At 46.2% G+C, this 24,478-nt stretch overlaps 1 protein-coding gene across 3 annotated transcripts in view; it reads left to right on the top strand.

Annotated features, from left to right (window-relative positions):
• The window catches only part of VPS35L (VPS35 endosomal protein sorting factor like), a 120,739-nt gene that overhangs the window by 64,417 nt on the left and 31,844 nt on the right, over positions 1-24,478 (top strand). For all 3 annotated transcript variants that reach the window (XM_045994207.1, XM_045994208.1, XM_045994209.1), the window contains 9 exons: positions 2,668-2,721; positions 5,969-6,049; positions 10,977-11,039; positions 12,180-12,265; positions 13,444-13,524; positions 15,915-15,978; positions 18,565-18,663; positions 20,203-20,280; positions 21,709-21,823. In XM_045994207.1, the coding sequence (XP_045850163.1) occupies positions 2,668-2,721; positions 5,969-6,049; positions 10,977-11,039; positions 12,180-12,265; positions 13,444-13,524; positions 15,915-15,978; positions 18,565-18,663; positions 20,203-20,280; positions 21,709-21,823 (721 nt within the window). The remainder of the gene's footprint in view (positions 1-2,667; positions 2,722-5,968; positions 6,050-10,976; positions 11,040-12,179; positions 12,266-13,443; positions 13,525-15,914; positions 15,979-18,564; positions 18,664-20,202; positions 20,281-21,708; positions 21,824-24,478) is intronic.

Genomic DNA, 24,478 nt, shown 5'->3' with positions numbered 1-24,478 from the left:
TAATTCTTCTTGGGGCACCTGGGTGGCTCAGTGGGTTAAGCCTCTGCCTTCGGCCCAGTTCATGATCTCAGGGTCCTCGGATCGAGCCCCACATCGGGCTCTCTGCTCCGTGGGGAGCCTGCTCCTCCCTCTCTCTCTGCCTGCCTCTCTGCCTACTTGTGGTCTCTCGCTCTCTGTCAAATAAATAAAATCTTAAACAAAAAAAAGAAATAATTCTTCTTTTAGTTGTTTTTGCTAACCTATAGTGGAGAAATGATAGCTCTAAAGGTATATTTGTTCGACTTTTGTGTTTTAATTATATCAAAAGACCTCTGACTTTGCAGACAGCATCAGAGGTACAACTGTCTATAGTGTTTGGATTTGAAAGTAACAGCTAAGACACTCCTAAATGGAAGATCAGCAGTCAGACCTGTAATTAGCAAAAGGGAATTCCAACTGTCGTCCCTTGCACTGTCGTCCCTTGAACAGAGACAGCTGGGGCCTCTTCCGACCCCCACTTCAGGTCAGGGAGTCTAGGAAAGGTGGACCAGCTGGTGTCAGGTGCTGAAGGCACGTGGCCCCGCAGTGTTGGAGGTTTGCTTGCACGTCTCACTGTCGTCGTCTACGACACGGCAGTGAGTTGTGCGGCTGCCCCTAGGTAAACAGTACGGGCCGTGTTTGGCTCAAGGACCAGCTGGGCAGACTTCATCGCACCTCTCGCCGTTCCTCTCCTGCCAGCAGCACGTCTCCGTTCCGCTGCTATAACAGAACACCACAGACCTGGGGGGCTTGCAAACAACAGAAAATAATTTCTATGCTGTAGCAAGTATGAAATCAGGGTGACGGCACGGTCAGATCCTGGGGAGGGCCCTCTTCTGGGCTGCAGACGGTCAGCTCTTCCTCCTCCCTGGGTGGAGAGGGAGAGCGGGCTCTCTGGGGTCCCTTTTATCGGGGCACTAATGCCTTTCACGAGGCTCCACCTTCATGATCCCTTCACCTCCCAAAGGCCCACCGCCTTGATGCCGTCACAACGTGGGGCTGGGATTTTCAGCACAGGCATTTTGGATGCGAACATCTCGTGCAAAACTCAGCAAATAACTGAATATGGGTATGTAACATTTGACACAGTTGTTTACCAAGAAGGAAATCCTGGAGTGAGTTTGGTTATAAACCCCTTTCTAGTCACCGCGTTCACCGTAGTACATTGAGAATACTGGCCTAATTTATGGGGCACCTTGGTGGCTCAGTGGGTTAAAGCCTCTTCCTTCGGCTCAGGTCATGATCCCAGAGTCCTGGGATTGAGCCCCACATCGGGCTCTCTGCTCAGCCGGGAGCCTGCTTCCCTTCCTCTCTCTCTGCCTGCCTTTCTACTTGTGATCTCTGTCAAATAAATAAATAAAATCTTTAAAAAAAAAAAAAAAAGAGAGAGAGAGAATACTGGCCTAATTTAGAAAACTCAGAAACTTATTTTCCAAGTCACATACCTAGGTTAAGCTTAGCAAAACGCTCACTAAACTTCAGTTTATAAACTAAACTCTGTTTAACCCAACTCTAGTCAGCTAACCAAACAACATATTTAAAGCAGGAGTTAAATCCAAAGCTTCCGGGCGTGTGGGGCCGGGGTGTGAGTGCTTCCAAGCAACTTTGCATCAAAAGGTCTTGTTCATGGTTATCTTCAGTCTTTGACTTCACAAGGCCTTCTCAGCTTTCTTGTCAGACCTTCAGATGTTCCTGGCTTTTCTTGTGTGAACGAGACTATTTACTTCCCTCCCCCATTTCTTTCTTTTCCTTAAAGTGTAGGAACAGAAGAGACACACTCACAGATGGTCTTTTTCCTGGAGCGCTACCCCTCCTCAACCCTGAATGTTTTCTGGAACAGGCACTGTACTCGACTGTTCCCTGCCATTTCCATGACCATCCCACAGTCTCTCCGTGGGTCTTCCCCGTTACACCAATCGAACACTTAATTTCTTACCTCAAATCTTCAGTGCTTTCTTTTTTTTTTTTCCTTTTTTTCTTTTTTTTTAAGATTTTATTTATTTATTTTTTTTTTTTTTTAAAGATTTTATTTATTTATTTGACACACAGAGAGAGATCACAAGTAGGCAGAGGCAGGCAGAGAGAGAGAGGAGGAAGCAGGCCCCCCGCCGAGCAGAGAGCCCGACGCGGGGCTCGATCCCAGGACCCCGAGATCACGACCCGAGCCGAAGGCAGCGGCTCAACCCACTGAGCCACCCAGGCGCCCCAAGATTTTATTTATTTGATAGAGATTACAAGTAGTCAGAGAGGCAGGCAGAGAGAGAGAGGAGGAAGCAGGTTCCCCGCTGAGCAGAGAGCCTGATGTGGGGCTCGATTCCAGGACCCTGAGACCATGACCTGAGCCAAAGGCAGAGGCCTTAACCCACTGAGCCACCCAGGCACCCACTTCCCAGTTTTCTCTCTTGGCCCAAGTAGCACTTCCAGAATGTTAGTTTCATGCAACTACTGTATTTCTAGAACTCGCTTCTTAGGATAAAATACACCCGCCAGCTAGACTTTTCTGTAGATGAACCAACCAGTCTTGAAATCCCTATCGCTTCTCTCTCTGAATTGCCAGAGCGCTCGAAGGGGTTTGTGCGTGATGAGTTTTCACCGTAAGGTCAGCAAGGGCGTTCTTATCACAAAGACGTGTTTGCTTTTTCTCCGCAGGACTACGTTAACTGTGCCGAAGTGTGGGTGGAGTACACGTGCAAGCATTTCACGGTATGTGTGGCCTGTGGTGGTGTTTTTGGAAGAGTTAGGTTTTTATTCATATGTACTATAATGAGCAAGGCTTGCTGAGGCATTGAGGCGTTTTATGGTATTAATTGTCCTTAATTTATAAGAATCGTGTCCTTTACTTGACAGTGTGCTGGAGCGTTACTGTGTGCACGGTGCTCGCGTGTGAATTGGGGAAATGCTCCATTACACCAAGTGGAGAAGTTTTTTTCACCGTAGGAAACCTTAGATGCTTCCTTGCTAAAATGCATCGTGACTCTCCCTGGAGTCCATTCAGTAGCATTTCCACGTATTTGACGAGTGTGTCATTTTTTTCTAAGCAAAGGGGCTTCTTCCCCTGTGCCCAGACTGGAACCTCGGTTTGGGAAATACTGGGCTTGTCAAGTAACAGCAACCTTAGAAGCAGGCAGAACCGGGTTCATATCCTATTGCCAGAATGCTAAAGGTCATCGGCTTTTAAAACACCCAAGTATAGCTTCTGTGCAGAAAAATGCGTATGTCGTAAGTTGGCTACCTGGGGAATCTTGATGAAGTACACCCGTGTGATCATGGTCCAGACCAAGACGTAGGGAATACCTCCGCCGAGCCCCCTGAACTCTGCTCCTGGGTACAGTCCGTTGGAAGTCGAAGGCAGCCACCGTCCTGGCCTCTAACTCCGTAAATCGGTTTTGGCCTCGTTTTCAGCATTGTGTAAGTGCTGCCCTGTTGATTTTGTTTCTTTGGTCCAACTTTGGTTTTATGCTTTACTTTGGGAACTTCAAACATATGCTGTCCCTTGGACCCATCGCCCAGAAATGACCGACTCGTGACAGACCTTGTGTCATTTATATGTTGACTGCTTCTCCCATCCCTGGGTCATTCTGAAGCAAATCTCGAACACCGTGTCTTCACCTGCCAGTTCTCAGCACATACATGTAAAATATAAGATTCCCTTTTCTGAGACCAAATCCCAGTATCTCAGCCTAATGATAAAAAGATAATACTGCTTTTAATATTAAAATCATGGGACACCTGGGTGGCTCAGTGGCTTAAAGCCTCTGCCTTTGGCTCAGGTCATGATCTCAGGGCCCTGGGATCGAGCCCCGCATCGGGCTCTCTGCTCAGCGGGGAGCCTGCTTCCTCCTCTCTCTCTGCCTGCCTCTCTGCCTGCTTGTGATCTCTGTCTGTCAAATAAATAAACAAAATCTTTAAAAAAAAAAAAAGCCTCTGCCTTAGGGTCGGGTCATGATCCCAGGGTTCTGGGATGGAGCCCCGCATCGGGCTCTCTGCTCAGCAGGGAGCCTGCTTCCTCCTCTCTCTCTGCCTGCTTCTCTGCCTACTTGTGATCTCTGTCTGTCAAATAAATACATAAAATCTTTAAAAAGAAAAAAAATCAGTCAATGTTCAGATGTCCCCAGTTGTCTTGCAGTTTTTTTTTAGAGTTCATCATTCAATCAGGATTAAAATAAAGCCTGTACATTGCAGTAGACTTCTTAGTCTTCTCCCCCCCCCCCCCCCCCAGCCAATCTGTGATAATATTAGCTCATGAAATTCGGACCTTTCTCCTGTAGAGTTTCCCAGTCTGGACCAGCTAGTTGTATCCGGTGACGGTGTCCTTCTGCTCTCAGTATATCCTGCCAATCAGCAGTTGGTTCTAGAGGAGTCATCAGCTTCTGATTAGACTTTTCGGCACTGTGGGTGGTGTTTGGGGGTTCTCCTGGGAAGCTCGTGGTATCTGGCTGTCCCTCTGGTACATGGGCAGCCACTAAAGCTCGTTGCATCTCACTCACCATTTCTTAGGGGCTGCAAAATGGTGATATTTGGAATTACAGTCAACTCTTTGTTCATCAGCTGGGATACTTGTAGCAAGAGAAACTTCCCATGTTGGTCTTTGGTTACCCTGACGTGCAGTTTGCACAGAAAAGGCAGGATTGCCGCTTTGTTGTTTCTTTCCTTTACTGGTTTTAGAGTAAGGATCTGATTCCTTAGCAATCCCCAAGGTGGCCAGTGAGTTGTAGTTGTTGGTATCTTGAGGAGCACTTGGATTTAAAGACACTTGAATTGCATTATTCTTACTGATGCTCACTTGTCCCTTCTCTGTCCAATGGATCCTTTTGAGGTTGGCTCCTGAGTCCTTCTCACATGTTCTCCATACTCTTTGATGCCTTCCTTGCCTTCTCTTACAAGATGTTGCAGGCTCCCTGGCATATTTTTAATCCCAGATTCAGCCTCAGCTATTTCTCCAAGGAGCTCTGGTTTCTTTTAGTGCCACTGTCAGATTTTTTTTTTCTTCTAGCTGTGTGACCCTAGCTAAGTCACTAAACATCTCTGAGCCTCCACTTCCTCATTGGTAAAATGGGGATAAACATGTCCATGCCCAGGAGTTCAGTGAGGATTAGGCAGGAGAGTAAACATAATGGCAACTATTGAGATAACAAATATTTGTGATACAAATATGTTAAATAACAAATACCAGACGCCTTTCCTGTGAGCTGCACAGCCTCAGACCTTGCCAGGAGGCTTCCCTACTCCTGTGAAAAGGACCAGGGGTCAGCAGACCTTTTCTGTGGAGAGCCAGACAGGAAGCGTTTGATGCGTTGTGGACTGCAGGATCTCTGTCACAAGTATCCCGCTCTGTGATTGTAGCGAACAAGCGGCCACAGACAATCTGTGAATGGGTACAGTTGTGTGTTCCAGTAAACTTGATGCACACTAAAATTTGAATCTCCTGTAACTTTTGTCATGACGTATCATTCTTTTGGTTTGAATGTAAAAAGCATTTTTGTCAACGGGCCATGTAAAAGCGGGCATGGGGCTGGATTTGGGCCGTGGTTGGTCAACCCCTGATAGAGATGACAAAAGCTGGTGAGCGTCCAGCTTGTCAGAGCTGAGTCTGTGCCCTTCCCACCATGCCTTGCTGTGCCCTCTGCGAGCGCCGGGGGAGCGGCCTGGTACGGGCAGGGAGACAGCGGCACGGCCGATTTTACCAGCACTCAGGGATGGCGACTAGGACAGTGTGTCACCCCAGAAACTTTGAGAACAATGTTTTAGTCCCGACCTGGTCCAGAAGTAGTTACCTTCAGGGCGATGATAAGGGTGGGATTTCTCTCTCAATATTCTTTCCAGCAGAAGATTGGAAACTGTTCCCTGGAGAGTATGGGATATGTTCTGAAGATGTTAGTCCTTGCGCCAGAAAAGTGGCCAGTGACTGCCTTTCAGTGTCTAACACAGGTTTATTCCCCGCTCCCTTCAGAAACGGGAGGTGAATACCGTTCTGGCTGATGTCATCAAGCACATGACTCCAGATCGTGCGTTTGAAGACTCCTACCCTCAGGTAACGGCTGTGTCTTTGTCATTTCCACACTGTTGGGAATTTTATTCTGTTGAATCACATAGGCATGTTGCATGGGTCAGGCTGTAAAGTCAGATGATCCTGACTCCGCCATATCGTCGCCATCTGCCCTTTACTCTGTTACTGAACCTTATTGTGCCTCACTTTTCTCGCTTGTAAAATGGGGTAGTAGCCCTACACTCAGAGTGGCTGTGAGGATTGCGTGAGGTGTGATATGGGCTGCCCCTACCCAGCTGCTTGGCACCAGTAAGGAAAGGGACTGTGTTTTCCAGTTCAGCTAACTTTTTTTTTTTAAGATTTTATTTATTTGACAGAGATCACAAGTAGGCAGAGAGGAAGGGAAGCAGGCTCCCCGCCGAGCAGAGAGCCCGATGCGGGGCTCGATCCCAGGACCCCGAGATCATGACCTGAGCTGAAGGCAGAGGCTGTAACCCACTGAGCCACCCAGGTGCCCCCAGCTGACTTTTTATGTGGAAATAGAGTCAAGCTTATTGGCAAATTGAAAGAACAGCTCAGAGATTGCCCATTATTTTTTTTAGTCAGATTCGCCAACTGTGAACATTTTCCACGTTTGCTTTATCGTTATCATGTGTACACACACATACGTGCGCATAATACATGTGTAAATTTTTTCCTGGCTCCTTTGAGGATTAGTTGCATACGGGATGCTACTTTGCGTCTGAAGAAGTCAGTGAATATTTCCTACGAACAAGGGCATTCTCCATATAACCACAGTTTGGTTATCGACCTAGAGAGTTTAACATTAATATCTTCATACTCTCTCCTCCACAGTCCATATTACAGCTTTGTCAGTGGACTCAATAATGTCCTTGATAGCAGGTTTTTTCCCTCCTCCAAGACAGAGTCTGGCGAAGGTTCATTTACTGTCAGGTAACTTTCAACCTAATTGAAATTTTATTTTTTATTTAATAACGTGATGTTCTGGCACTTACTGTTTGGGATCAATTTCTAGCTTCACTTAGCAGAAGAAAATGAATTACATGTTCTTGTAAGAAGGTTCGAATTCTAACATTTTGGTAAGGGTGTTTTCCCCATTTGCTAATTAAAATAGTCCGTCATTAGAATTTATTGAGGAGGCACTGAGTATCTGACATTTTTCTAGAGGTGATGAAAACATCGTATCGTCTCACACACCAGGCTCTTGTAAGCATCACTGAGTGAATGAAGCGTGTAGAGAGATGGGTCATACCCTTGTGGGTTGTCAAGATCTTGGGCCCATGTGAAGACTGAGATGCATTCGAATTTTTGTTGAGGAGTATCTAGTAAGATCTTGACTCCTAGGGACCCATTTAATTGAAGACTTTAACATAATAATTTCAATGCAGTCCGTTCCTAAGAGAGAGAGGAATGATTACATTATACAATTCTGTCATATCTAGAAGCAATTTATAAAAGGTACCCCAGGGGTCAGCCTGCATTCTGGAGAGCCTCCCGTGTGAGTTGTGAGCCCCTTGTCTTACACGATTTAAAATGATCTCAACAGCAGTGTTTTCAGTATAAACAGAAGTACCTGTCAGTAAATTTCTCTTCTTGGCAGTAACCAGGGCAAGAGGTTTTATATTTTCCTTAGAAGAAGCACCTCGGTGGTTCTCTCTGTCAACAGTGAACATCTCAGGGTGAGGGGTGGTGGATCAGCGCCTGGGTCTCTGGGGCCAAGCTTAGAGACTGCGCCAACATCCTCGGGTAATGATGTGACGTTTGACTCCGCCAGTGAACTCTATTCATTGCCTCTCCACAGAAGTCGTCAAGAAACACAGGGCCATGACAGGCTAGAACAGGGGTCTGCAAAGTCCCCCATAGACCATATGTAATGTAGCCCACCACCATCTATTATTGTGAATAAAGTTATTTTAAAAATTTCTTTTTTTAGGGAGAGAGAGAGAGGGAGAGACAGGGAGCAAGGGGAGGAGCAGAGGGAAAAGGAGAGAGAATCCCAAGCACACTCTAAGTATTGAGCCTGATGCTGGGCTCGATCTCACAACCCTGAGAGAGTCAGATGCTTAACCGACTGCACCACCCAGGCTCCCCAGGAATAAAGTTCTATTGGAACCAGCCATACTGTATCAAGAAAAAAAAAACAGCCTGGGGTCTGTAGGGGGGGTTAGCTTACTCCAGGTCTGGGTTAGGGAAGGGACACAGGGAACTGGAACATTTTCTTGTGTCACAGGGTGAAGAAGTACTCCGAGAAAACTGATGGGGGTGGGGCACATGAAGAGGACACAGGAGCAGCTTGGAAGGGGCTCTCACAGGCCCCCCCAGTTTGAGCACTGGAAGATAGAAGGACAGTAATGGATCCATTCCTAAAGTGGGAATCCAGGAGTCCACACTTAGGGGGAATGGATTGATGAGGGGAAAGGCAGCACGGGGTGCTGACTGAGTCCGGGAAGAAATGAGAGTTCAAAGGTCTCTGTTTGCAACCATCACAGGCAGTAAAGATAAGAAACCTCGATTTTCAGGCAAGAATCCTCAGTCGATCCTCGGTCAGTCTAGGGGGGAGAGTATGAGGAGGAGTGCGATATTTTCATATCCCTCCGGGTCTTTCTAGAATGAATTTTAGCTGCAAGGGGGAAAATAGTGACCATACAGTGGAGACGTCAGACAGGCATTGACCTGCTGGTCACGTCCTGTCACCCGTGAGGAGCCAGTGGATACGTGTGGCGGCAGGTGGGGCACCCTGAGGAAAAAACAGCATCTTGTCTGTAGCCTTGACATTGAGAAAGCGTGATTGAATTAAGTCATGAGGAAACAGCCCTCATGCCCCAGTTGAGGAACATTCTATGAAGTAATCCGTCTGTATTCTTCCAAAATACCGTTGTCATTAAGGACACAGGCTAAGGCGCTGTTCTGTATTAACGGAGGCTAAAGAGCCACGAAAATGGAAAGCAATGTGTGATCCTGGACTGGGCCCCCTGCTGTAGAGAACATAGTGAGACAGTTGACAGGAGGGACTGTGGATGGTTGAGTTAGATAAGTGTTTGCATCCGCCAGTGTTAACTTCCATGAATTTGATAACAGCTCCGTAGAAATGTCAGGGAATATGATGATTGGGAAACTCAAATGAAGTATTGGGGGGTGACGGAACTGAAACGTGCAGTCTACTCGTCATGGTTCGGGGGGAAAAAAGTAGATGTCTTACATGGAGCGGTAAGGCCGATTTAGCACATATTAAAAATCGGTGAATTTGGGTAAAGAGAACATGTACTCTTCTTTCACTGTGCTGCAAGTTTGAAGTGATTTCAAAATGAAAACTTAAAATGTGTGTGGATGGGGCACCTGGGTGGCTCAGTGGTTAAAGCCTCTGCCTTCAGCTCAGGGCATGATCCCAGGGTCCTGGGATCGAGCCCCGCATGGGGCTCTCTGCTCGGCAGGGAGCCTGCTTCCTCCTCTCTCTCTGCCTGCCTCTCTGCCTACTTGTGATCTCTCTCTGTCAAATAAATAAATAAAATCTTTAAAAAATAAAATAAAATGTGTGTGGATTGCGTGTTTACGAATTCTGCCATGAGTTGGGTGGATAAGTGAAGAGGTAAAGCTCATTGTCGTAAAATGTTAGTCACTGTAGAATCTGAGGGGCAAGTAAATGGCTGTTGGTCACACGTTCTTTGAATTTTCTTGGTTTTCAGCATGTTCGTAACGAAGGGGAAAACATCTAAATTGGGAGAGATGCATTATGTGTGACTTAAACATTAAAACAATGTCATGTTTTCCTGGGATTCGTTGCAGTTGATAGGGTTTCCGACACGGTTCCCACCAGTACCTCACACTGCTCTGCCTCGCAGCCTAGTGTGGCACAGTTTTGCCGTCTTTATTAGTCTTTTGCTTGACCGACCTAGTAAGCTACTTAATTATGAAGTAGGGCCCCGACCGCTTAATACTTTATTTTTAGACCATGAGCATTTTCCTTGTTAAATGATTTCAACAGTAGCATTTTTAATATAAACAAAAGTACCCGTCAGTAAATTTTCTCTTCTTGGCAGTAACCAGGAGCAAGGGTTTATATTTTCCGTAGAAGAAGCACCTCTGTGGTTTTCTCCATCAACAGGGCCGTGTGCATCTCAGGGCGAGGGGTGGTGGATCAGCGCCTGGGTCTGTGGGGCCAAGCTTAGCGACCGTGCCACCATCCTCGGGTAATGATGTGACGTTTGACTCCGCCAGTGAACTCCATTCATTGCCTCTCCATGGAAGTCGTCAAGAAACACAGGGCCATGACGGGCTAGAACAGGGGTCTGCAAAGTACGCCTCATAGACCATATGTAATGTAGCTCACCATCTGTTACTGTGAATAAAGTTTTATTGGAACCAGCCATGCCCATTTGTTCACATATTCCCTCTGGCTGCTTTCGACCTGCAATAGCCACGTTCAGTAGTTGTGATGGCTCCGTGGCCCTTTGATGAATTATTGCCCCTCCCCCGCCCTGAATATTCGTAGCTGATTTTAATAGCTTTCCAAGGAAAGACACTGTACCACTCCAAGCACGTCACACGAACCATCCCATTTAACCCTCACAGTGAACAAGATACTGCTTTACTCTCCATTTTACGGAAGAGGAAGATGAGGGTGAGAAGTGGCTTCCCCAAGACTGCAGAATAGGATGGGCAAACTCAAGACTGAGACAGGACCTAACCTACCGCCAAGTAATCTCCCATTCCCGAGACATCCCGCTCTCCCTTATTGTAATTGTAATTTCAAATTATGAAAGAAGGTCGCCTTTTAGAAATATCCAACTTTTGGAGTGCCTGGCTGGCTCAGTCAGGGGAGCATGTGACCTCTCGACCTTGGCGTTGTGAGTTCGAGCCCCACGTTGGGTGTAGAGAATACCTAGAAATAAAATCTCGAAAAAATATATCCAAGTTTTATTAAATAAGATGTGTTTTCTGTTTGGTTTTGCAGCTTCAGTCAATAATTAAGAAGGTGATTGCCCACTTCCATGATTTCTCCGTCCTTTTCTCTGTGGTAAGTAGCGTTCCTTAATTACCCTTGGAAATTTGTGTCTGAGTGAGAGGTTCACTTAGTGTCTCAGTCATGTTTTCATGATGCCCCAGGCCAAAAGAAATACTTAACAGTTCCCTTTAGGAAGCAGTTGGTGTAAACAACTTCAGTATTTATGGCATAACAACTTAATCAGCATTTGAAAAATGAGTACCCGGACTGTGAGAGAAAAAGATTATCTTTATTTCTTTTGTGCCTGACTCGTGGAATCTGTGCCCTTCTTGAACACCATACAGCCTCTCAAACCTCGGAGTCAGACCAGACGTCTTCTTCCTTATTTCCTCTTCCACAGTGATTTTCATATGACACTTGCTTTTTATCACACATGAAGTCTCGTTGAGACTCTGAAATAGGTCGAACTCATCATCATCTCAGTCTCTGACAGTTGACATTTTTTTAAGCGTCCCTCATATTTTAAAATATCCCATGATGCCCCTTCACATCGGCTGTGTTGCCCTGGGTAAGTACAAATCTAGGGGATCTCTTCCCTGCTGCCCCTGTGTCTTCTGGTTTCCACTTATGAACACTCACAGAACTGTGTTTGTTTCTTGTTTATGTTAAAAATAGGAGTCTGATTTTTTGGAGCTTTGCCATACTCCAAGCACCTGCTGAGGTCTTTGCATGCGTTGCCTCGTACTGTTTTCACAACAACACTAGGACGTAGGAGCAGTTATGATTCCCACTTTACAGATGGGGAGACTGGTGCTGGAGGAAGTGTGGAGTAACTTGAGTCAGGTGGCACAGTTAGTAAATGTAGAGTCAGGATGTGGGGGCCACTCTGAACAACTGGCTCTTCTTTCTCTGGTCAATACAATTGTAAAAAAGTCAGAGGCCCACCTTGTGTGTTGTTATCTGGAGAAGCACATGGCCATCTGAAGCTTGCCCTGATCGTTCCCCAAATGTTCACTGGCCCCAGTGCGTGTGAGTGGTTTTAACCCTCCTAGCTTTCACAAACCTGCTTTCACATGGATCCTCATCTGACCTGCCTCAGAGAGGTGAACAACTCTCTGCTCTGAGCTTCAAAGGAAGAGGGACCCCCAAATCCCTTCCAGCAACTTGTGTCAATGGCATGGAGAGTGCTTTTATTTATTTGTTTGTTTTTAGGAAAAATTTCTGCCATTTCTGGACATGTTCCAAAAAGAGAGTGTGCGGGTGGAGGTTTGCAAATGCATCATGGAAGTTTTTATCAAGTAAGTACAACACGGCGTCACCAGAAGCTTCAATTGCCAGTGCCCCTGTGATGCGTGTGGGTAGGAGTCACTCTGTGTCCTTGGAGGCCTAATGATCTGTTTGCATTTAACCTCTGAAATAACATGGAGAGGAAAACCACATTAAAAGGAGCAGTCGCGATAAAAGTTTGTAATCAGTGCCTAAGCAGACGAAGTCATAAGGAGTAGCCGGAACCCGGCCGTCACCTACATTGTATTCCGATGTGTTTTTGGAAGGAGCGGCTGTTAATGAACTACTTAGGGAGTAACATTCTAAAAGATTAAAAATAAAGTCATACTTGTCAAGGTCGCAGAGCTAGAAAGCTTTCCGTCTTCCGTGCTTAGATTTGTGATGGGTTTTTAAATTTCGTTGCTTTCCTTTTGACTACATCTGTGTTTCCCCAAACAGCCTACTGTTGGCGGTACAGGAAATAATTCTAGGTGGCATAGGGAGGAGAGATTTTTGATTTTGATTTTAAAAGTTGTATATTTAAGTATATTTGACAATATATAATATAACTAGTTTAATTGGTGTTTTCATGTATTTTTTCTAAGAGTTAAATTTAAAAAGTTAAAGTCGCTTAAAATATTAAATATATAGATAGGGTAAAATAAGGTGTGTTAAGATGGAACTTAAATAACCCCAGTTGGGAAAATTGAGTTAGATGTTGCTTGAATAATGTATGTTTTAAGCTTTCCTGGGTTGTCTTCCTAAAAGGTTCATTCCATATGCTTAGAACAAATATACCTCCTTTACTTAGGTAAAGATTTGTTATAAGACCTTGTCCTTCTGTATTATTTGAAAAGCCAAATTACAGTTTTGTCTGGCACTTAACACAGTTATAGACAGGTTGTAGACAGCTTTAGAAAGAAACGTAGTTAAGAAAAAAAAAATCAGGTTTGCCCCTTGCCTGGCTTAGGAAATGCAGCAGCTTTCCCGTGATTTTGTAAGATTTTTGGTAGTTTTAGGAGAAGTTATAATATGTGCAGAAAAGCAGGCTTGTCATTGTTACTGGAAGAAGAATTAAAACCCACCGTCGCCAGTGCCGACTGAGTAATTTGCTTTATCTCAAATATACGCAACAAAGGAGAAACTCAGCTCGTGCCTTCATTGCTCTGAGTGGACATAACGTTTACTGTCATCTTTAAATGTCTTGTAGGCATCAGCAAGAACCCACAAAGGACCCTGTCATTCTGAACGCCCTTTTGCACGTGTGCAAGACCATGCACGACTCTGTGAAGTAAGCCACGCTCGAGGCTGAGACCGAACAGGGATTGGGTCTTAATACCACCTAATAGTACATTGGGGAATTACTGCATTAAGCTGCCACTATGGGTAATATCATTTTATGGGGTCTATTAAAATTCTTGCTAATGAGGGCATTCAAGTTCAGGAAAAGAGAGAGGCTCAGATGAACCTTCCTGAGAAAATGAAATGGCAGGTTTGTTATTGTTGTTGTTCTTGAAGATTGATTTGAGAGAGAGAGCGCGAGAGCTAGTTGGGGGAGGGGCAGAGGGTGAGAATCCATGGCAGACTCCCTGCTGAGCATGGACCCTGAGGTGGGACTCGATCCCACAACCCTGAGGTCATGGCCTCAGCCTAAACCAAGAGACAGTCAACCGAGTGCGCCACCGAGGCACCCCAAGATGGCAGATGTTTTTACAAAGGGACTTCTGTTGACAGGAAAAGGCTGGTTTCATCCAAGTGAACTCAAACTCCACGTCTCCTGGAGATTTGAGAGCACCAGATAGGATACTAATGAGTTCACCCTTCCAGTAACATAGCTGTACATTTTTTCTCATTATTAGCCAAGTATTTGAAATTCAGATGAAATGGCTTCTGTCCCTTACGTGAAGGGCTGGAGGTGTTCAGTAGACTTGAGACTCAGTCCTACGCATTGGCCTTACCTCTTGGGTCAGAGGCCAAACTGTCACTCCTTTTCTTTCTAGTTTTTTTTTCCCTTACACGCTTCCATGTGATTGTGTTTGAAGCAGTTCCTGCTTATTTGTGGCTAAAATCTTAGTCCCCAAAGAATTTTTAAGTACAGGAGCTTGAGTCACTGGAAAATGTTACAAGAATGGAGAAAACGGTTTTGGAACTTAACGGTCAGCAAGATGAATTTTACTTTTTTTTTTTCTTCTGAACTTTGGAATCCTGGTCTTCATGATTTTGCACTGCCAGCCTCATGAATAGTTATCAAAACCAAAATATCAAGACTTTTCGTAATACGTGGAACCAATAGGCTTTTTAGTTGGATAGAAATAAAGGCACAAAACACAGCAGAAAAGCATTTGTCTTAGTAGGATACTGGGTTTTTAGCTTCGGCAAAATAGAAGGTTTATTTCTGTCTTGCTAAAGGTGTGAGATCAGAAGGTTGGGGTAGGGTCACTGTACTGTAGAGTGCTATCCAGGCTCCTTCTGTCTTTTTTTTTTTTTTTTTTAAGATTTTTATTTATTTTTTTTATTTATTTGACAGAGATCACAAGTAGGCAGAGAGGCAGACAGAGAGAGTGAGAGAGAGGAAGAAGCAGTCTCCCTGCTGAGCAGAGAGCCCCATTCGGAGGATCCCAGGACCCTGAGATCATGACCTGAGCCAAAGGCAGAGGCTTTAACTCACTGAGCCACCCAGGTGCCCCAGGCTCCTTCTGTCTTGTTGCTTGGCCATCCCTCTGCCATGTCTTCCTGGGGCTGAAGATGGCTTACCACGACCATGTCCATGTACAGCCTGCGGGCATTGGAGGACAGCAGTTTTCTTTCTGGGAGAAACTTGGATGGCTCACCCTCGCTTGTGCTCACATCCCCTTGGCTAGAACTGTCCTCTGGTTATTCCCAGCTGCAGAGGGGGCTGGGCAGTGGAGCCTCAAAGAACGAAACATTGCTTTGTTAGCAGACGGAGTGCAGTTTTTGCCAGTACTTACTCCCCCCCACCCCCAGGACAAACCAACACACAAAAGACTTGGCTCCTGTTTTCTCTGGGCTCTTAAGTTTTTTAAAAAAATCAATTTGGAGAACTTTACTAGGCCTTCACATGTGTAGTTGAAGCTTAAGGATGTGACACTGTCTTACGTGTGTTTGTATTAATCGTGTATCTGTATTAATACTGCTGCTAGACAGAGGCAATCACAATCTGTAATTTACTCAAAGATGCTTCCCCAGAATGAGCTGGATTTGATGGAGTGGGAAGTGGATAGTTACGTGATAAAGCAAATATGATAAAATGATAATGGTGGGATCCTGGTGGTAGATATATGGGTGTTTGTTGTGGAATTCTTTAGACTTCGCTGCTGCTTTGAAATTTTTTATCCCAAAATGTTGAACACAACTTCTCCGGAATGCAAAATTTACAGTTGGACCTTGCTGTCCAAATTCCAAGGGAAAGTCTCCTCCTTTGCTTTTAATAAATATGTTCTGAAACGTCATCTTTGAGAGAGATGAGAAACACATTTAAGTTATGTTCATTTAGGTGATATATTTTCGTCGGAAGAAACACACACACACAGCCCGTTGGGAGTTTTTAAAATCTAGAAAATGCAAAATGCTCTTACCTGTTAAATAGCTTACTTCTCATATATTCTTTAGAAACTTTCCTTTATTACCTCAATGTTAATTATGTACCATTATTGATTTTAGTGCACTCACTCTTGAGGATGAGAAAAGAACACTGGCATATTTGATTAATGGATTTATAAAAATGGTAAGTATTGGGGAAGAAGTTTCAGGGCACTTGGAAATGTGATGTAATTGTTTGTCCTTAACTCCGGTGAAAGCAGTTAACATTATGTTCCCTGGTGCTTTTCATTTTTATTATGATAAGATGAAATTAGAAAACATCTTACATTAGCAAGCACTCCCCTGGGGGCAGAGAGAGCCAAGACCAAACTGGCCTAAGGAATAAAAAAAAAAAGGCAGGGGAGAGGTTTGGATGGGGGACGCCAAGTCCAGGAATGGAGCTCTCTGAAGGAGCAGCTGGCTGTAGGGGTCTCCGTGGTGTCATCAGGACCTGCCCTCTGTAGGTCTGTGGCTCCGGGTTCCGCTCCCATAGTGTCTTCCCTGGCAGGCTCACTCCCTTGCAGAGCCCCGGGTCCCCATGCCTGCCCCTGCTGCACGCCTGCCCCTGCTGCGGCCCAGCAGAAAGGGCTCTAGGGGAAGTCCTGGGATTGAGTCTCTAGACTAACTAGACTAAAGGTCACCGGCTCATCCCTACATGAATTGGCGCAGTGAGGGAGAAGGAACACACTGGCCAGGCCTGGGAGACCTTCGCATGCCTATGCAGCCGCGGATCACATGGATCCTGGAGTTGGGAGTAGGGGCTCCCAAAGGCACCCGAAGTGATGTGCGGCTCATTGGGTGATGGCGGAAGGATGCTGGTGGCAGGGGCAAAATTGTGTGTAACAACTCACCACAAAACTTTGCAGCTGTCAGTTACCGTGTTTTATTAATTCTTTTTTTTTTTTAAGATTTTATTTATTTATTTGACAGAGATCACAAGTTGGCAGAGAGGCAGGCAGGGAGAGAGGAAGGGAAGCAGGCTCCCCGCTGAGCAGAGAGCCTGACGTGGGGCTCAATCCCAGGACTCTGGGATCATGACCTGAGCCGAAGGCAGAGGTTTTAACCCACTGAGCCACCCAGGTGCCCCTGTTTTATTAATTCTTAACAATCCTGGGGGTTGACTGGAGCCAGGTTGCTCCATGTGCCAGGATTGGGGCCACGGAGGATCCAGGACAGCCTCGCTTCCACGTTTAGGCTCTTGGTGCTGACTTTTGGGGCCTCATTTCTCACTGGCATGGCCTCTTTCTGCCATTCTGCCACCATCCAACCTTCTCAGCCAAGCAGTTTTGTATGGTGCAGGCATGGACAGAAGCTGTGGGGCCTTTTAAGACAAAAGTCCTGCGATCACTCAGTGACCGCTGTCCCATCCTGCTGCATTCTGTTGGTCAAAGCAGTCACCAGGGGCTGTCGCCTTGGAGAGCTGGGAAAGTAAACTCCACCCCCAAGATGGGGGAGGGGGTCCACAGGGACGCTGCAAAAGGCCAGGCAGATGGGAGGGATTCTTACAGCCTTCTTTGGGAACAACCCCCCCAGCCCCTCCTAGCCAGAACCACCGTCCTTTTCCTTCTTTGCGAGCAAAGCTTAAGTAGCAACCTCTGCCGGTGTCTTATTTTAATATAAATGTCAAGACAAAAGCTGACCAAGAGATAAATAACTAGATCACTTTGAAAAGGACCCCGAAAATGTGACTTGTTCAACAGGAGGGGTCAGTGTTGTCCTTCTTGACTCTGTAGGTAAAATAACCCATTTTCATGCAAAATCAGAATTAACCTTTCAACTGCTGTGTTGGGAAATGCACCTTTTACCAGGGGACTCTCCTTGTCCTTCATTTATACGATGATCAGGTGGTATTTTATCCCCTTGGTTTGTCTGAGAGCCACCCGGTTAGAATGGAAAAGAATATGCAGAAATAGGATGGGAAACCTGATAGCTTTAATGGAAATAGCAATGTTAAACCCCCTCTGGGCAAAAATGATTGCTGTAACAGTCAAGTTTGTCCTCCTAACCAGCTGTTCATAAATTTGAAGAAATAGATTTTTATTGATGGAGAAATTTCCACTTCTGGCTCCCCCAGCCACCCCTAAGTTGCCGAGTTTGGACTCCCCACCAGGAAGCAGAAAGGTGTGGCTCTTATTAGGGAAATCCCTCTGACCAATGGCTACCAATAACCAAATACTAAAAACCAAATTTATGTCCTTTGGAAAAGGCCACAGCTGACAAACAAAATTCCATTATTTCATTTCCAGGCGTTTCCTTCTAGCCTGGGAAATCCGATTTACATTCTGAGATACTGTTCTATACCCTTTGGTCTTTTTATGTTCTACTCCAGTGCTCATGTCATGAAGAGGAGGTGGTAAGAGTAATAGTAATATTCCAGTTACATGCGGGGAAAGTCACGTAAAGTCTAACAGGTGTTAACCTATTTACTTCCTGCTATGACAGATGAGGGTTTATTTTTCTTACCCCCTTATGTTCCTTATTTGCCTGTCCCCCTCCTCCCAAAGAGCCATCCGGAGTACGGAGTACGCTGCAGAGGCAAGTGTAAATTCGAGTGTGTGTGTGCTTGCGTGCGCCTTTGCATACCCTGGACATTTCCACCCATTCATGTTTTTGGTGACTTGTCATTGCAGACTTTCCCTACCTGTCGAAGCTCAGGGAAACTTCTCAATGGTGTGTGCTCCCAGGTGCCTAGGGGTAACAACATTCTCAGCACCTTTTCCCTTGCTTCTAGGTTTCCTTTGGCCGTGATTTTGAACAACAGCTCAGTTTTTACGTTGAGGCTCGGTCAATGTTTTGCAACCTGGAACCTGTTCTTGTGCAGTTGATTCACGTAAGGATTTTCATCTTTTTGTCTGTTTTCTCAATAAGTATTAACTCTCTGCCAAGCGTGGAGCTTAATCTGGGAGTCTTGTGGCCCCGTAACACTTCTATTCTTTGGGGCATAAAAGCCAGTGTCTCAAAGATTAATCAAATCTGCAATTTTTGCTTAAGTCTTTAGATGGTGTTTTTTTTTTAACCTCTTTTTCTCTGAAATGAGCATATTCTCAGTCCCATATGCCAGCAGCAAAGTGGGTTGCACTGATGAGTTACAGAAATATTAACGTATGGCTCTAACAGCTTAACTAGAGTCGCAGGCCAGCTGGTTCTTGGTAGCTCTTCGTGGTGTCCCCACAGCAAAGAAGGAAATAGCAGTTCTGTTGATTAAGAAGTTAGACCCAAAGAACTTAAGTGTTTATGCCCTAACAACTGAGTAGCTCTTAGAAATAGCAATATATGTGAATTGAAAGAAAAATAATTATCTTTATTCTTAAATAATCCCAATTATTAGTAACTTGTTGGGCACTGTACCACTTCTCAAACCTTGCCCTCAGATTGGCATCGCTACCCTTGTTCTCTGTTCCACGTTGATTTTTCTTTCCCCGCATTGGTTTTTGCACCATACTTGTAATCAGAGCAGCTGTTGAGTACCGGGTTTCACCCAAGCTAGGAGGACATCGCCATGAGGAACAGGGGACAGTCTGGTGTTGAATCCATGAGCTTCCTAAGGCCAGTGCTTTCCACAGCGCTCTACAATGGAACCTTGCTCTGTTTCCCTAAAAAATTGTGGGTGCCCCTGCGAGTTTGCTCCAGCCCTCCAGGATGCCATGGTACACAGTTTGGGAACCAGGGTCCGAACTTTTCATGTTTGTGTAAAGATTCCCCAAGGCTTTAATTGCTTCGTGTAAATTCAAGGAGAGCAGCCCTTTTATATATTTGCTTGCTGCTTAGCAGGTTATATGACATTCCTGAATTTAAGACCTAACGGTAGAGACCTCCTCTGTACATCTGGGGAGCTCACCATGTCCACCTCGTAGGGTTGTGGCGGTGAAGGAAGCTAAGGAACGCACAGCTCTTAGAACATACCTGTAGGCTGTGAGCGTGATGGGGAAGCGGCTGTTTCTGTCCTTAGAGTTCACGTCTGTATTGCATCGCTGAATTGCGTGCTGCGTCTCGGGTTTGGAGGTTTCTCTTAGGATCGCTAAGATCTCAAGCTTAGTGTGTGGGATTTCTGGAAATGAAGTGAACCCTGGCTATTCATTAAACCAGAAAATGGTCATTTATAATACCAGTTGATAGGCATGACTAACTCAGTGAGGGCCTTTTGTTCTTACCCTGTTGGAGATGTTTGCTCAAGGCTGAGACTGAGGCAGGCGGGATGACCCCTCTGGCATGTCGGGGTTCAGAGCTAGCTTGTCTGGGCCCCACGTAGCTCATTCTTGTTGACTTGTATGCAGTTAACATCCAGATCTCTAGGAAGATGTTAATGTGAGTCAGCCATCATCTCATAAGTCTTCCTTTTTCTTTTCTTTTTTTAAATTAATAAATCCAGAGTGTAAACCGGTTGGCAATGGAAACGAGGAAAGTAATGAAAGGAAATCATTCCAGAAAGACGGCTGCCTTTGTCCGGGTATGTTCTAGAGATAAGACCCCCTGACTTTGAACCTCAGTTGTTTCATTTGCAAGTTTCTAAGTCACTCTTCCCAGAAAAAGACAAGTGTGTCCTAAGGGGTGGTTAAGTATCGATTTTCCAGATTAATTTTTCCTTCTCAAGTATCTGTGGATGAACCACTTTTCTTTCTTGGGATTTTTCAAGACAAATGATCAGAGAAGTCTCCATTTGGACACGTGTTAAGGGCAGGGGTGGGGTGGGCCGTGTTGAGAGGTAAATCGCATTTTTTGCCAGCTGAATTACCTCTGGCTCGTGCCTATATCTGGAAAGTCTTTTTATCAAAGCAATCCATATCTGTGTGTGTGTGGTTTTTTTTTTAAATGGAATTGGACCAAAAAAAAAAAAAAAAATAAGCATTGTGAAAAATAAGCATACTGTCCTGCCCTGACTTTATGCCTCTTTTTTCAAGAGCCCACCACCTCAAAACCTTTTCGAGCAATTTCTTCTAATTACTGCCATATTTTTAAGTAATTGGTTTAAAAGTGTGCTGCTTAGTCACTAATCGGTGTCAACCTATTTGCTTCCTGCTGTGACAGATGAGGGTTTATTTTTCTTACCCCCTTACGCTCCTTATTTGCCTGCCCCCCCCCCCCCAAAGAGGCATCTGGAGTACGCTGCAGAGGCGTGAAGAGAAAATTGGGGCTCAGAAGGAGGAGATTTCGTTATTGTCAGTGTTTGTTATTTTTTATTTTATTTATTTATTTTTTAAGATGTTATTTATTTATTTGAATGACAGAGATCACAAGTAGGCAGAGAAGCAGGCAGAGAGAGAGGAAGAAGCAGGCTCCCCGCTGAGCAGAGAGCCCGATGTGGGCTCAATCCCACGACCTTGAGATCATGACCTGAGCGGAAGGCAGAGGCTTTAACCCACTGAGCCACCCAGGTGCCCCTATTTTTTTTTTTAAGATTTTATTTACATATTTGACTGAGATCACAAGTAGGCAGAGAGGCAGGCAGAGAGAGAGAGGAGGAAGCAGGCTCCATGCTAAGCAGAGAGCCCAATGCGGGGCTCGATCCCAGGACCCTGGGATCATGACCTGAGCCACCCAGGAGCCCCTTGTCAGTGTTTTTTTGTTTGTTTGTTTGTTTGTTTATAAGATTTTATTTATCTGTTTGACAGACAAAGATCACAAGTAGGCAGAGAGGCAGGCAGAGAGAGAGGAGGAAGCAGGCTCCATGCTAAGCAGAGAGCCCAATGCGGGGCTCGATCCCAGGACCCTGGGATCATGACCTGAGCCGAAGGCAGAGGCTTAACCCACTGAGCCACCCAGGAGCCCCTTGTCAATGTTTTTTAATTGAAAATACGTGATGGATGGAAGCAGGAGGACCAGGCTGCAGTGGGGATGTTGCTTACGTCCCATGCTGTGTTTCTTCCCGTCCATCTAGGCCTGTGTTGCCTACTGCTTCATCACCATTCCCTCGCTGGTGGGCATCTTCACGCGCCTCAATCTCTACCTGCATTCCGGTCAGGTTGCCCTGGCCAACCAGTGCCTCTCCCAAGGTAAGCCCCATCATTCTCTCCTCTTGAGTGTTCTCTGGCTGTTTCGGAAAGCTGACTCAGGGGTGGGGGGTGGGGTGTGTGTGTGTGTGTGTGTGTGTGTGTGTGTGTGCGCGCGCGCGCGCGTGTGCGCGCCTCTAAGAAGAAAGGAAAGAAAGAACTAATGGAGAAACGAATTCTAAATCTGTTTCTGTAGAAGGAAGTGCACTGGCCTTGCCCACATTTATAGCGTCAGACAGATGACAGTGCGAAGCTACTTTCCCGCAAGGCCCTTCTGAAACCTGTCTCACACAGGCCTGGCGGGCAGCTCGATGCCCCAGGAGAAGTGTGCCTAGAGAATTTTACAAGTTAGGACTGCTTCACCCCAGGACATGGCTGTTTATTTTTTGTTGCTGTTCGTTTGTTTGAAACCCTAGAGACCTGCAACTAGAAACTAGTAAGTACAGAAAGAGTACTCTGCCCGGCTTGCTGTTAGTGATAAAAATTCTGCCCCAACCTTTGCTGTGTGATGTTGATTTTCTTCTGGCTTGTTACCAATGAGGAGTTCTGTTTTTATCATTAAAGGATATAGTGTTTGTTTAAAAAAAAAAAAATTCTGCCCCAGGCCCATTTCTGTACAAGGTTCAGGAGCCAGACGGTTTACTTGAGCAGAAGTCCACGAGAGTGTCCGTCAGGTGATGGGGGGCTGAGACGGGGGAGGGAAGGAAGCCAACAAAAGGTGCACTGTTGGGCAGGTAACTGCCGTGGGCAGCTGAGGTCTGTTCCCACCGGGACCGCTGGGAGGGGGTGTCGGACGGCCTTGGCACTGCCCCACCTGAGGGGCAGGGGAAGTGGGTTCTTGACTCTGTTCCATCTGTCATTGCGTGAGGGCTGTTTCTAGATCATCACCTCTCTGGCTCCCTCGCCTGCCCCACACTCGAGCTGAGAGAAAGCCCTCAGGCAGGTGTTTGCTACAGGGTGTGCTTGTCACCTCCTGGGACGGTGTGCATCAAGGACACGCGCACAGAGCCGTACCACCGCGTGCCAGAGATCTGGGTACCGCTGCTGGAGCGTGTGTGTGTGTGTGTTGAACCCTTCTGCACATACTGTTTAATTTCGTCCTCTCAACAGCCATGGGCTGTGGTCCTGTGGTCGGTGCTCCCTTTCCCAGGGGCAGAGCCGAGGCAGGGAGGGGCTCAGGAGCGGGGAGTCCACGCTTGCTCTGACTCCAGGCCGCGCCGCTCGCCGCTGTGGTAGAGCATCTGTAGGGCCAGCATTAGGGAAGCTTGAGGTTCCTGGGAACCAGGGAGGTTTGTGTGGCCACATACGAGGGGGGCCGATATTTTCAGTGATGGTCTGCCATCTTCTCCGTGAGCTCCCAGTTGATAACGCCAGGGTTGGCCGTCCCCTGCTTGCTGCCGTTGCTCTGGGTGGATTCTCCGGGTTGGTTGGAGAGCCGACCTTCCACGGCAGCTCTGGAATGTTGTATCTTCATTCACCTGGGGCGGCTCTGGGTACCAGCGCCTTCACACGTGATTGCTACCCACGCCCCTTTTGAGGGGTTAAGCTTTGCTTTTGACTCCTGGGAACTCCAGTAGCTTTCTGCCACATCTGGATTGACACCAAACACCTTCCCTGGGAGTCCTCAGACCATCTAGGGCCTGCCTGCCCCTTGTCCTCATCTGGCACCTCCTCAAGCCACACTGGTTTGCTTCTCCGAACATGCGAAGCTGCATTCTAACTCAGAGTCTTTGTACCTGCCATTGCCTCTTTCTAAAATAATCTTCCCCCACATACTTGGGTTTGGTTTGGTTTGTTTTTTTTTGATTCTCAAGCAGGTGATGAGAAGCCTCCCCTGGTTAGGGTGACTTTTGCTGCCCACTCTTGCTAGAAGCTCCGCTCTGGCTGGATGCCCTTCCCAGTCTGTCCTGCTCGGCACCGTCCTCCTCGTGATTGCCATCGTGCTTTGGGTCCGTATGTTTTCTTACCGTGGATGTTGCTTATCCACACTCCCCACCTGCCCTTGGTGTGTGTCGGTGAACGTGGAACTTTCTCCTGGTGCCTGCTTTGGTAAGCATGATGGGTTAGCAAGAAACAGGGTGAGACAAAAATGAACAGCCACACCCAAAACCCTGATGCTATGCAAAATGAAGACTAGATCAGATGATTAGCTTAGATTGGTGTAAGAAACTTAAAATCTTACTATAAACTGGTTCCCTCTTAAAAAGTTCAGGAATGGGAGTGCCACCTGGGTGGCTCAGTGGGTTAAAGCCTCTGCCATTGGCTCAGGTCATGATCCCAGGGTCCTGGGATCGAGCCCCACATCGGGCTCTCTGCTCCGCAGGGAGCCTGCTTCCTCTTCTCTCTCTGCCTGCCTCTCTGCCTAGTTGTGATTTCTCTCTGTAAAATAAATAAAATATTAAAAAAAAAAAAAAGTTCAGGAATGGGAGCACCTGGGTGGCTCAGCGGGTTAAGCCGCTGCCTTCGGCTCAGGTCATGATCCCAAGGTCCTGGGTTCGAGTCCCGCATTGGGCTCCTTGCTCAGCGGGGGAGCCTGTTTCTCTTCTTGCCTCTCCCTGCCACTCTGCCGGCTTGTGCTCTCTTTCTCTCTCTCTGACAAATAAATAAATAAAATCTTTAAAAAAATGTTCAGGAATGGTAGCCTTCACGGGGGAACTC

Source organism: Meles meles, chromosome 21 (assembly GCF_922984935.1).
Source record: "Meles meles chromosome 21, mMelMel3.1 paternal haplotype, whole genome shotgun sequence".
Lineage (NCBI taxonomy): Eukaryota > Metazoa > Chordata > Mammalia > Carnivora > Mustelidae > Meles > Meles meles.
This window is presented reverse-complemented; position numbering and strand designations above follow the sequence as displayed.